General features: G+C 54.2%; 1 protein-coding gene and 1 gene segment (V, D, J or C); one reads left to right on the top strand and one right to left on the bottom strand.

Moving 5' to 3' along the window:
• Positions 1-1,179: 1,179 nt before the first annotated feature.
• Positions 1,180-4,407, bottom strand: LOC128854584 (olfactory receptor 6F1-like). The gene is made up of 2 exons (XM_054088627.1): positions 4,318-4,407; positions 1,180-2,655 (listed from the first exon to the last, which is right to left on the bottom strand). The coding sequence occupies exons 1-2, from the start codon at positions 4,405-4,407 to the stop codon at positions 1,711-1,713; spliced, it is 1,035 nt and encodes a 344-aa protein (XP_053944602.1). The 3' UTR covers positions 1,180-1,710.
• A 3,415-nt stretch (positions 4,408-7,822) lies between these two features.
• On the top strand, positions 7,823-9,004 carry LOC128854596 (T cell receptor alpha variable 12-2-like). The segment is given in 2 exon segments: positions 7,823-7,951; positions 8,414-9,004. Coding segments are annotated over 2 exon segments (573 nt in total).
• The last annotated feature ends 4,309 nt before the right edge of the window (positions 9,005-13,313 follow it).

Genomic DNA, 13,313 nt, shown 5'->3' with positions numbered 1-13,313 from the left:
ATACGCTGGCAGCAGCAGCAATCCTGTGAGCGTGAGGAGCGTGCGGATGTGTGGCTCAGAGGGTGGCTCTGCTGCCAAGCCCACCCTTGGGCCAGACCCTGGGCAGAGGCATTTCAGCAAGCACAGCCCTTCCCTGCAGCAGTTCCATGGGTCCCTTCCCTGCAGCAGGCACTCCCCAACCCTTCTGTGGGGAACAGCAGGGATTTGGGAACTCCTGGCCCCTTGACAAACCCAGGCAGCAGTCACAGGCTCTCGTCCTGCCCTGCCTCTCCCCTGCTTCCCTCTCCACAGGGTTTGTGCTGGCTTTCAAGCTTATCTTCTGCCAAGCTGCATCCCAGCACAGCTCTGTGCAGACTGGGAGGATGACCCGTCTCTAGGAGGACCCTGTGAGCCCCACAATGGGCTGTGCTGTGCCCAGGCTGCTCGCTCGAGGACACCACTGCTCAGGCTCCTCACGCCCAGGCCGTGCTCCAGAGGGCATCTCCAGGGAGAGACACAGCAAGGCAGCCCCTGGCTCTGGAGCCGCCTCCGCAGCTCCCAGCACCGGCACCTTCAAATGGCCCTCAGCCCTGGGTCCCACACTGCCCTTCATCTGGGAACAGGGAGGATTCCCCTTGTCCTCCACTCTCATCCTTCTGGACCTTGATCACGGAGTGCCTGGAGGGTGTCCGCATGTGGAAAGAGTACGCAGCTGACCTGGGGACACCAAAAGGGATCTGAAGTCGATGAGGAGAGGAGAGGGAAAGGTGAAAGCAGAAGGAGAGACGGGGAGACAGAGGTGATGCTTTCAGCCGGATCCCTTCCAGCCTCCCTTTGCACAGAGAGCTGGAGATGCTCAAAGAACCCTGCAGGCACAGGCAGAGGCAGCGGCATATGGAGGCGGCCAGCTTCTCCCCACACACCCTGAGGACCAGGACTGTCCTGGGCAGATCTCTGCCCATCTCGGGAATGGGTTTCCAAAAGAAAGCCCCGAGTGGTGGAACAATGGACGGTTAAAAACTGGTGCAGGATTTGAGAGGTGGAAATGCCCTGGCACATCCAGCATGGAAGAGTGATTTGCATATGTTTAATTACAAATTTGAAAGTACATTCAGACCCTGGATCGAGGGAAGGGAGAGGAATGTAAATGATATTGGGTGTCTTATGCTGGGAATAACAGCCAAAGGGAGAGGTGCCAGACATTGCCAGTTCTACCTGGAACCAGAGCAGGATTTGGTGAAACTGCCAGAAGAACACGGCACGGCTGCACCGCGAAAAGGTCAGAGTGAGCAGAGCAACCCAGGCCCTTTCCTAAAGCAGTGGGGCAGCAGCTGGGATCGCTCTGGCAATTCAGGTGAATCCCTGGCAAAGTGAAGCGCTGAGCAAAGTGGAACACAAACCCAAGGGAGGAACCACTGCTCCCGTGTCTGCTTGGAGAACCCTTCCTGGGGGGGTTGGTGACCCTTCCAAAGCGCTGCTCTTTTGAACATTGTGAGACATTTGGAGTTTACCCAGGAGCAAAGAGAGGGAAGGGGGGATTGAGAATTGGAGTTCAGCCCCACCTAAGAGGGCTGTAAGGTGGGTGAGAGGAGCGCCGGGGGAACTGGTGGCTTCTCATGCCCTGTGATGCCCAGGGGCGCTTGCGCTTTGGTGAGAGATTGTGCAGGGCAGCGGGGATGGGTGGGATGGGGTGAATCTCTCTGCTCCCACTGAGGCCCTTGCAAAGCCACTTCACTTTCTGTGGAAAGCGCGCCCCAGAGCTTCCTTCACTTCTCTGTTCCTGAGTGTGTAAATGAAGGGGTTCAACAGAGGAGTTATAACTGTGTTGAAGGTATTGACGAGTTTGTTCCGCTCCAGGGAGTTGTGGGCTGATGGCTTGACATACAGGAAGACGCTGGAGCCGTACCAGATCGTGACGACACCGAGATGGGCAGAGCAAGTGGAAAAGGCCTTTTTGCGGCCATGGGCTGACTGGATTCTCAGGATGGAAGAGATGATGAACGCGTAGGAGACCAGGGTGCCCACACAGGAGGCCACCACAACAACAATGGAGACTAGGAAGGTTGCCAGCTCCAGGAGCCACGTGTCACTGCAAGAGAGGGCGAGGCAGGAATCGATATCACAGAGAAAATGATTGATGACATCCGGCCCACAGAACGTCAGCCTGGAGGTCAGGAAGGCCAGCAGGGAGATGGCCAGAAAGCCTCCCAGCCAGGAGCCGAGCACCAGGCGAGCAGAGAGGCCCCTGCTCATGAGGGAGCTGTACCTCAGGGGGCAGCACACGGCTAAGTAGCGGTCATAGGCCATGACAGACAGGAGAAAACACTCAGTGGAGCCCAGGGAGAAAAAAAAGAATAACTGGAGGATGCAGACACGGAAGGAGATGGTCTGGCTTGTTCCCAGCAGGACTCCTATGGCTTTGGGAACAACGCCCGTAGTGTACCAGATCTCCAGAAAGGAGAGATTGCAGAGGAAAAAGTACATTGGGGTCTGGAGTTTCCGGGTTGTCCACACGAGGGCTATGATGGATGTGTTGCCCATTATTGTCAGGGAGTAGATCAGGGCAAATAGCACCACAAGGCAGACCCGGAAATGCCACGTGCCTGGGAAGCCAAGAAGGATGAACTCTTCCACACTCGTCCCATTTTCCATGTCCTCCCATATGTCCAGGTCCATCTGCAAAGACAGGAAAGTTTCTGTGAGAATTTGCATGCCTGTGCTGGTCCCTCAGGTGCTCCTGGTAGTGAGACAAAGCCATCACCCTGAAAACGTGGTTGATGCAGAGGATGGGAGAACAGCATCTGCCCCAGGTTCATTGGTCAGGGAAATCCTTTGCTGCAGAGCCATGTTTGGAGAACTAGACCTGATCCTGAAGGCCAGGCCTCCACCATCCGATGTACATGGAGAAACATTTCCCGGAGCACACACACAACCATCTCATTTAGAAGAAAATATCTGCAATCACCTCTGGGAAATGAAAAACCAGTTTAGGAAAGGGTGAAGAGCTGAGGGTCTGCAGCTCCATGAAAGGCTGTTGCAGTGAGGGAGAGAAGAGCCCATCTCCACTCCTCGGGGCAGCCAGTACTGGTCTATGGTTTCAGCCAATGGGACCGAGGGTGTCTCTTTGCTTCCTCCCACCTTTCAGCACAGGAAACTTTTTCAAATCCCTCTATGGCCTCCACTGACATCAGATTCTCAGCACAGCATGGGTGGGATATACCCCGCCACCTCAGGGACAGGGGCAGGACTTCTGCTGACCAAGGAGAAAGATCTATGATGAAATGCTCCTGTCCTGGGTCCTCCACTTGCCGTCATTTCTCAGTGGGCAGTGAAAGGGCACAAGGGAGATAGAGAATCCTACAATAGTTTCGGTTGGAAGGGACATTAAAGATCCTCCATTCTAACCCCCTGCCATGGGCAGAAACACCTCCCATGGGACCAGGCTGCTGAAGGCCTCATCCATCCTGGCCTTGAACACCTCCAGGGATGGGGCAGCCACCGCTTCCCTGGGCAACCTGTTCCAGGGCTTCCCCACCCTCGTCATGAAGAATTTCTTCCTTATGTCTAAGGATCTAAATCTTCCCCCTTCCAATGTAAATCCATTCCCTCCCATCCTATCACTCCAGAACTTTGTAAAATTTCCTCCGCATCTTTCTCTAGACCCTTCAGGTACTGGAAACTGCTCCAAGGTCTCCCTTGACCCTTCTCTTCTCCAGCCTGACCAAGCCCAACTCTCTCGGCCTGTCCTTATAGGAGAGGTGCTCCAGCCCTCGGATCATCTTCTTGGCCTCCTCTGGACCTGTCCCAACAGTTCATATCCTTCTTACGTGGGGATTCCAGAACTGGACACATGACTCCAGGTGGACATAGCTCATCTCAGCTCACACATAGTGCTAAAAGACATCTAGCAATATCAGGTTGTCTCCCAAGAGCAAGGCAGGAGTCTAAAGAGAAGCTCAGATGGGTCAGTTGGACATCTCAGCTGGGGCAGAGGAGCTGTGCCTCAGTGACTAAAGACAAAATTCTCTGAGCTGAATCCTCTGCGGAAAAGCCACCCCAGATGCAGGGTATGATCTGTGCCCTCCCTGCTGACAATGGAGGATTCCTGACCAGTTCCCTGGGAGAAAACTGATCTCAACCTTGGCTGGGTGTGTAAGAGAGATGGGGTAGAATCCCCTCCTGAAGAATCCCTTCCTCTCCTTTCTTCCTCCTTAGGAATTTACATCCCACAAATCTCCTGTTGTTGCTAAAAGACAGAGAAACGCCCTTGATCTGTCTCTCTTTTACTGTTCACAGCACTGGAGGTCTGTGCTGTGGGTCTGGGGAGGCTTCACTCACCGGCTCAGCCAAAGGAAATGATCCAGGTGACATCTCTTCCTGCACCATCCTCCAGGTGAAGCCAAAGTCCACTTGGCTGAGGGAAAACATTGAGAAGAGTCTGATTTATTGGAGGAGCACCGGAGCCGTGATGCCAGGAGAAACATGGATAAACAGCTCCCCCCTTGCCCACTCACTTCTAGCTGTAGACAACTGCCTGAGGTTGTGTCCTCTCCATCCACCCAGGAGGCAGTAACGGCTTCTGCTCCCACCTTTTCTTTCCCCCTCACAGACACCACTGCGCTTCCTCAAAGGGGACCCTGTGTGCACGCAGGCTGTAAACTCTCTCCCGTTCAGCTCCACGCAGGGAGAGCAAACATCAGAGTCACCAGCATCGTTAGCATGAAACCATCCCACACCCACCTCCTGGACTCACTGAAGCTCAACCTGCTCAGACTGAGGAGATGTTTTCTGTTTTCCCTCTGTGCCCCAGGGAGTTTGATCTCCGAGGGATCTCCTGCAGCTGGTGCAGCTGGATGAGGCTCTCTCATCACAAAGGCCAATTAAAGAGGAGGAAAGCGATTCTCTGGAGTGGCTGGGTGTTTGTTCCTTCCCCAAGTTGTGGTTCGTGAACCTTGTCAGGAGCTCAGTGCTCTCTTGTGTGGCCGATAAGTGACATGTAGGGAAGGTCTGACAAAGCCGAGTCCCAGGAGACTGGGAGTGAGAAGCAGTTGGTGCTGGATGCTAACATGATCCTGACACCTCCTGGGTGGCCCCTGTGGTCACCTGAATCCACAGAGAGTAAGGGAAGGGATTCATGTCCCTCAGTTCAGAGCCTGTGGTTGTAGTTAATGCCTCAGCCTTCAGGCTTCCCGTAAGTGAAGATCTAAGCACAAAGTCAGACAAGATTTGAGTAGGGGGAGAACTGATCTCTGCCTGCAGAGCAGGGTCTCAAGTGAGCGACCCGTCTTTGCTCCTCTGATCATCATCAGAGAGAAATCGGTGCTTTCAAGCCTCAATTCAGCCCATTCAGTAGATGCTGTCTGACACATGAGGCGATCCATGCCTTAGAAGCACCTGCTTTTCTTCCACGGACACTCAGGATGAACTGGACAGCAGGCTTAAACAGCACACAGACACACAAATCCGGACCCAGGTCTGTGTAACATGGATAATGGAAGAACTCGATTGCTGTAGCCACAAAGAATCCTAACGTTAGAATTGGGAACATTCTTACAGCCATAGATGCTCCCTGCTGTCCCAAGTGATCTCCTTAAGGGGGATGCGGAGGGGTGGGAGCAGCCCCAGCTCTGAAAAGGGAGGGGATCCTGAGGGGTGTATTCTCACACAAGCAGAGGGACAAGCCAGACTCCCCTCAGGCTGCAACCACTGACGCTGGGACACCACAAATGATACCAACAGACCCGGGTGAGACAGGCACTCAGGCTCTTCAAAGCGATCCTTAAATGCCATTTATTAGTGCTGGGCCTAGAGAGAAAGAGAGGACAGTTCAGGTACCCTTCCATCCCTCCAGGTGCTGGGAGCTTTGAGCTGCTCAACATCAGCTGCTCTCACAGAATGAGAGAATAAGGAAACACAGGAGGTGGGAAGGGACCTCTGGTGGTCATCTGGTCCAACATCTCATCCACAAAACTGTTGACCCATTTTAGTCAGTTGAGCGTTTTCCTCAAAGGAAGAAGTTCTGCTCCTCGTTTCAGTGTTCAAACATCCCAGCCCCAACAGTTGTTCACCGCATGGCAACACGTGCCAGAAGCTTCCACATCCCTGTTCCTTGGGGGGCAAATCACAGGGGTCAGCAAGGGGACAAGAGCCATGTAAAGAACCGCTGCTGCTCTGTCAGGAGATGGGTTCAATCACCGTTTAAGTAAACCCAAACTCTGGCAACCAGGCCCTTGTCTGAGGTGGAAAACCTGCATGGATCCTGTGCTCTTCCTCTGCCTTTGGAAGGTCTCCTGAGTTGGGCAGGCAAACCAGGGCTCATGCCAAGAGCCACAGCGGCACCCAGGCAGTGCCAGGGCCAAAACTCTCCCTGGTCAGTCAGGAGAAACGCCATCCCTCCCTCTCCAACAAGGATAACTGTAAACGCTGTCATCATTAGGAAGGCCCTTCTGCTTATTAGGGGGTCTCCCGTGGTGGGGTTAGGAATCCCAGCCGTGCTGCTGCAGATGATCTTTAGTGATAGCATGACTGGGGAAAAGCTATTTCAGACATGGAAGTGAAACTGTTTAATCAGAGATTGGCCTTCAGTGGTTCTGAGAAACGCTTTGTCAGCCGTAATTCCCTGGAGGAGGACATTGGTGTGAGGGGTTCCGTTCTTCCACTTGGATGTTTTTGTCAAGACACCTGGCTTTTCACATAGGAAAGAGGACAGGAGACTAAAGTGGATGCCAAGCGTCGTTTCCACCAAGCAGAGGGATGAGATCTGTGTGTAAAAACTCGTCTCTCCCAGAAAGTCCGGCAATTGCTGAGCATGGATTCTCTGGGGGAATGAATGAAAGAGCAAAGAACCCTGCACCCACCTGCAGCTGTCCTGGGAAGTGCCTCCAGTGCCCTTGTCTTTGCTGATCTTCACATTCCCCTACACACTCTGTACTGGAGCAACTTGCTGTCCTTCAGAAATAAACCCTTCCACTGCCCCCCTGCAGCTTTGATGCATTCAGTACCATGGGGCAGTTTTTCCAGATGCAGCTGCCCATGGCTACTGGCCATGGCTCCTGCATTGGGTGACAGAGTGGAGAGGAAGCTGAAGGAGCAGCTATGGTCAGCCCAAAGCCTGTTCCTTGCATTACCAACCCTTCCACTCTGCAAATCAAATCGTCTCGCGGAGCCTCTCACAGGCTTTGGTTTCCTTTGCTGATGCCTTTTCATTTCCATGTTTGTTCTATTCCCGTTCCCCAATGAAGGTTTCTTCTGAGTGCTGGGATGAAAGGCCCCAGGATTTCCAAAGCAGGAACACAGCCCTATGGCAGAAAACTCAGCTCCAGTGCTGGTCAGGTCCAGAACAGGCAGTGCCGTCACCCTGGGTCACTCTGGTGGGTCTGTTGGAAGAGTTGATCTCAGGCAGAAGCTCCAGCCATTCTCAGCTGAATGCCTTGGGCTCAGGCGCATGAGGACATGCCAAGTCCTTCTCTTCCCCTCCCTCCTAAGCTCACCCCAATTTTGTCTTGTTGTTGCCTCCCCAGGTGACTGTGTTTGCTGCTGGCCAAGGAAGCCCAAGGAGGGAAAATGTCTCCCTGGCCCTGGGGATTGGCCAAAGGCTCAACATGTGAGCAAGACATGGTATTTATGCAGCAGAATGAGTGTGCAACGCTGATCAGTAGGGTGAGACAGTGGTGATGCCCTTAGAGCCCTCACCTTGGAAAGGCAGAAGGTCTGGGCTGCAGGGAAACATGGGTCACAGCTGCAGGAGGGAGGAGCCATGCACAAGCATTGCAGCTGTGCTGGGAACAAACATTTTCTCCTCCCCATTTCATTCTCTGCTCTCCTTGCAGAGTCTTTGATAGCAGCTCTGCTCTCTGAAGTCTCTGAGGGGATTCGTGGGGGTTTCTCAGTCTTTTTCACTCCTGCAGGATGAGTGGTCACAGCAGGCGCCTCACATATCTCCTCCTCACTGCCTTCCTGAGGCAGCCACTGGGTAAGCATTGCCTTGGGCTGGAGGCACAATTCCTCTTTTCTCCAGCAGACCTTCAGCCCTGCTACAGTTCTCTGTGGGGAGAATAGGATGGATCAGCTTTGTAGGAGTTTCCAGGACCCTGGCCCAGCTGGAGATGTCCTGGAGGCAGCAGAGGAGGGCCAGGCACTCCAGGCTGTGCCCTGAGAGTCCAGGCAGCACCAGAGTGGAGAAAGAAATCATGGATGTGAGCCTAGCGCTTCTCCGGGGATATTCTTGTGGGAGGGTTCTGGAATTATTGTGCTGAGAGAGCTATGCTGAGATGAGATCTCCTGTCCAAAGACACCCCCTGCCTTGCTCTTCTGACCCCTGGAGCTCTGGCTGCTGAGCCGGGCACAGGGAGCCTTTTCTCACACTTTGTGTCCCCTCTTGGTTTGCATCTCAGAGCCTTTCCCTGCAGAGCTGCTGACCCTTGCTTTCCTCCAGGCACCCTGGGGCAGATCACCGTCACCCAGCAAGAAGGACCAGTCACACTGAAACAGGGAGACACCTTTCGAACAAACTGCACCTACCGGACCTCCAACTTTGGTGGCTTGCTCTGGTACCAGCAGAGGAAAGGCCAGGCTCCCCAGCTGGTCTCCTATCAGGCAGGAGCTGGCTCCAAGCGGAATGGCCGTTTCACCACATCCCTGAACCCCACAGAGAAATCCAGCCTCCTGCAGCTGGAGGAAGTCGAAGGCTCTGACAGCGCCGTGTACCTCTGTGCTGTGCAGGACACGCTGGTGCAGGAGCTGCCTGGGCTGGGCAAAAACCTGGGGCAGGGAGGGGCTGGGGCTGGCAAGGCTGAGCCTGGGGGAAGGCTTTATTCTGTGCTGCTTCTGCCCAAAGGCTTTGCAGAGGTGGCTTTTGGTTTCCACCAGGCAGAAACCAGAGCAATGACCAACTTTTCCCTGCTGTTCTCTGCTGGCCATGGCCACAGGACTGTGGGATTGTGAGGAGAGACACCTGGAGCAGAAGATTGGGGTCATTCCAATGACTGCTTCTTTTCCACTCCTGAGAAGGTTGGCAACTCAGCGGTGAGGGATGATGCCCAAAGAAGTGACCCTGCAGGAGATCCCAGCCTCCCCTTCCTCTGTGACAGGAATAGGGTCTCCTCGTTCCCTCTTCTTCCACCAGAGCATCACCTTTCTCCTTTGAAAGCATGGGCAGCAGTCAAGAAGGAAGGAGCACGCAGGAGCCAGGCTTGAATATAGCAGAACTTTAATGAGTCAGAAGAGGGAAACCAAGTCAATCCAAGTGGAAGTTAGAAGTGCAGGGAGCCCGGGGAGCAGCTTAGAGTCTGAGATCTTTGGCTGTAGAGAAGTTCCCGTGTGATTTCTGTCAATCTGCTCCATGGAGGAAGAGGAGACAGAGGGTCCCCACCAGGCTGGTCTTCGGGGGACCTTGCTGTCAAGGGGAACCGAAGCAAACAAGGAAAAGGGAAGAAAGCCAAAACCATTCAATTATCCTGGAATTATCCACAGCTGATGACATGGACAGGACTTTTGTTTCCATCACGGATGCCTTTTCATTTTCACGTTTGTTCCATGCCCATTCCCCAATGAAGGCTTCTTCCGAGTGCAGGGATGAAAGGCCCCACAATTTCCAAAGCAGGAACACAGCCCTATGGCAGAAGACTCAGCTCCAGTGCTGGTCAGGTCCAGAACAGGCAGTGCCGTCACCCTGGGTCACTCTGGTGGGTCTGTTGGAAGTGCTGATCTCAGGCAGAAGCTCCAGCCATTCTCAGCCGAATCCCTTGGGCTCAGGTGCATGAGGACAGGCCAAGTCCTTCTCTTCCCCTCCCTCCTAAGCTCACCCCAATTATGTCTTGTTGTTGCCTCCCCAGGTGGGTGCGTTTGATGCTGGGTTTTGTCCGCATTAAGCCTGACATGGCCCTCAGGAGAAATTCTGGACAGTTTTGCCTCGTCCCCTCTCTGTGTATGCTCTGAGCACACAAATAATGCCATAGCAATGCCTGGGCTATGTCCAATCACAATATATTCCAATCCTTCTGTGCCTGGCCTGGAGTTACTCAGCAGAGTCCACAGTTGGTTGTGGTCCCATGTGGGTTTTTTCCTTGTGTCTGTGTGAGCCGAAGAGGGGTGGGGGGTCCCAGGGCCAGGGCCCAGGGTGGGGTCAGCGGTGCCTTCTGCGTCTCCTGCAGAGCTGGGGGCAGCCTGGGCTCGCGGGTGCTGGCAGGAGCAGGTCCAAGGGCTGCCTGTCCCTGGCACGGACAGGGCTCCCCACAGGGCGCTGCTCTCTCTCGGCAGAGCCTGGGGGGCACAGACCCCAGGAGCCTGCGAGAGGGAGTGGTGCTGGGGAAGGGAGCGATGGGGCGCATGGGAGCTGCTCTGCCAGGGGCACTGGATCCCAGGGGACCGATCTCTGTGGGGATGGGGAAAACCTTGGAGATGTGGGGAGGAGGAATGGAGTGAAAGAGCCGGGAGTGTGGCTGAAAAGCAGGGGATGTGAGATGAGGCAGGAACCTGCAGAGAGAAGAGTGCAGGGACAGAGAGCTCAAACGTAAAAGGGGAGGGAAAAGGGAGCTGGGCAGTGGGAATAGTGATCAAGACAATGGAGAGATAGGTTGATAGGCAAGCAATCTTAAAGCCCTTTCTGTCTTCCCAGGTGGTGCCCAAAAGGACTCTGTGCTCCAGTTCCCAGCAGAGATGACCATCCAGGCAGGACACAGCGCAACTCTGCACTGCAATTTCTCTACCAGTGATAGCTATCCCTACATCTTTTGGTATCAGCAGCACCAGTCCCAATCCCCTCAGATGTTGCTCTGGGTGACAAAAAGCAAACCTCGCGTGGATGCAGGGAGGTTCTCCTGTCTGATGTCTGCAGAGAACTCCCAGGTGTTTCTGCAGGTGCAGGATGCAGAGCTCCAGGACAGCGCTGCCTATTTCTGTGTGCTGAGCCCACCCTGGTGCCCAGAGCGTGCAGCGCTGTACAGAAATGTGGGGGGTGCTCTGGGGAGCAGTTCCCTCCCTGCCGCTGCTTGCCTGGAGCTCTGAGCTCAGCCTGCCCAGCAGCAGCACCTGGGGTCAACAGCCCTTGCAGCCAGAGGCCCAAGTCCTCTCTGTGTTTGGAACCCAGAAGCAAAGAGCCCAACACACAAATGCAGCCCCAGATTGTCCTGGGCTGCTTGCAGGCTCCTCAGTGGATTTGGAGGGCTCTGGGATCATGTCCAGCTCCTCCGCAGGGAGCAGGGCTGTAGTGCTGAGCTCCCTGGGCAGCAAGGGACGGTGTGTCTGGGCCAGCCAGGCTGGCTGCAGGCTGATGGAGGAGAACCTTCTGTGACTGAAGTGACAGAGACCGATCGATTGGCCTGAAACGATAGAGGTGACCCCTGGATGATTCCTGTTTAGACCAATCAGACCACTGTTATATCACACTTAGATTGTGAATGAATGAATGAATGATTTAGGATTCAAATCCTCCATGGGTCCGAGGACCAAATGAGGTGAAAGGGCCCCACTGATGGGCGCAGAGCAATGTGGGCCCCCCAAGGAGGGCAATAGTGTGAGATAAATAAGAGTGTGACTAAGTGTTTTATTCTCCGTGTGATTGTGCTGGGCTGTTGTTGGTGCAAGACTGCATGAGAAAGAGAGGCCGTGAGCAGCAGCGGCCAGAGACTCCAAGTTTTTGGGGTGATGTATGGTGTTTGCTCAGTGGTATAAAAGCTCGGCCTCTCGCAGCAATGCTCAGAGCTCAGCTACAAGTAGATACGCTGGATTGGTTCTCCCAATTGTCCAGGGACCGGATGACCAAATCCTCACTGTGTGGAACAGTCTGCCCAGTGAATGCAGATCTGGATGACAATGATGATGATGATAAAGGGACAATTGGTGATGTAGCTTTCTTAATTGCTATACCTGTTCTCTTCTAGTAATAATTAGACACATTGCCTTTAAAAGCTGTTCCTGTTAACTTGCTGTGGATCGCTGCTAATTATTTGTTACCTTTCCTGCTGTAATAACTTCAGTAAAACTTGATTTGAAAGAGTATCTGAGAGTTTGGGCTTTTATGCTGATTGCGTTCAGTGCTTAATGCCCCTTCTGGTGAAACAGTGACTCCTTGAGGGGAGTTAAATACACAGTGGGGCTTAAATACTAAATAAAAAGTGAATGAAGAAGGTATTGGGCAGAGTCCTCCCACCATCAGTGCTTCTAAAAGGGGTGGGCAAAGATTTGTCCGGAGCCAATTCCTTATATATGCTGGCAGCAGCAGCAATCCTGTGAGCGTGAGGAGCGTGCGGATGTGTGGCTCAGAGGGTGGCTCTGCTGCCAAGCCCACCCTTGGGCCAGACCCTGGGCAGAGGCATTTCAGCAAGCACAGCCCTTCCCTGCAGCAGTTCCATGGGTCCCTTCCCTGCAGCAGGCACTCCCCAACCCTTCTGTGGGGAACAGCAGGGATTTGGGAACTCCTGGCCCCTTGACAAACCCAGGCAGCAGTCACAGGCTCTCGTCCTGCCCTGCCTCTCCCCTGCTTCCCTCTCCACAGGGTTTGTGCCGGCTTTCAAGCTTATCTTCTGCCAAGCTGCATCCCAGCACAGCTCTGTGCAGACTGGGAGGATGACCCGTCTCTAGGAGGACCCTGTGAGCCCCACAATGGGCTGTGCTGTGCCCAGGCTGCTCGCTCGAGGACACCACTGCTCAGGCTCCTCACGCCCAGGCCGTGCTCCAGAGGGCATCTCCAGGGAGAGACACAGCAAGGCAGCCCCTGGCTCTGGAGCCGCCTCCGCAGCTCCCAGCACCGGCACCTTCAAATGGCCCTCAGCCCTGGGTCCCACACTGCCCTTCATCTGGGAACAGGGAGGATTCCCCTTGTCCTCCACTCTCATCCTTCTGGACCTTGATCACGGAGTGCCTGGAGGGTGTCCGCATGTGGAAAGAGTACGCAGCTGACCTGGGGACACCAAAAGGGATCTGAAGTCGATGAGGAGAGGAGAGGGAAAGGTGAAAGCAGAAGGAGAGACGGGGAGACAGAGGTGATGCTTTCAGCCGGATCCCTTCCAGCCTCCCTTTGCACAGAGAGCTGGAGATGCTCAAAGAACCCTGCAGGCACAGGCAGAGGCAGCGGCATATGGAGGCGGCCAGCTTCTCCCCACACACCCTGAGGACCAGGACTGTCCTGGGCAGATCTCTGCCCATCTCGGGAATGGGTTTCCAAAAGAAAGCCCCGAGTGGTGGAACAATGGACGGTTAAAAACTGGTGCAGGATTTGAGAGGTGGAAATGCCCTGGCACATCCAGCATGGAAGAGTGATTTGCATATGTTTAATTACAAATTTGAAAGTACATTCAGACCCTGGATCGAGGGAAGGGAGAGGAATGTAAATGATA

The sequence above is a fragment of the Cuculus canorus genome, chromosome 25 (assembly GCF_017976375.1).
Source record: "Cuculus canorus isolate bCucCan1 chromosome 25, bCucCan1.pri, whole genome shotgun sequence".
NCBI classification, from domain to species: domain Eukaryota; kingdom Metazoa; phylum Chordata; class Aves; order Cuculiformes; family Cuculidae; genus Cuculus; species Cuculus canorus.
The sequence above is the reverse complement of the archived record's forward strand: the minus strand, read 5'-3'. Positions and strand labels throughout refer to the sequence as shown.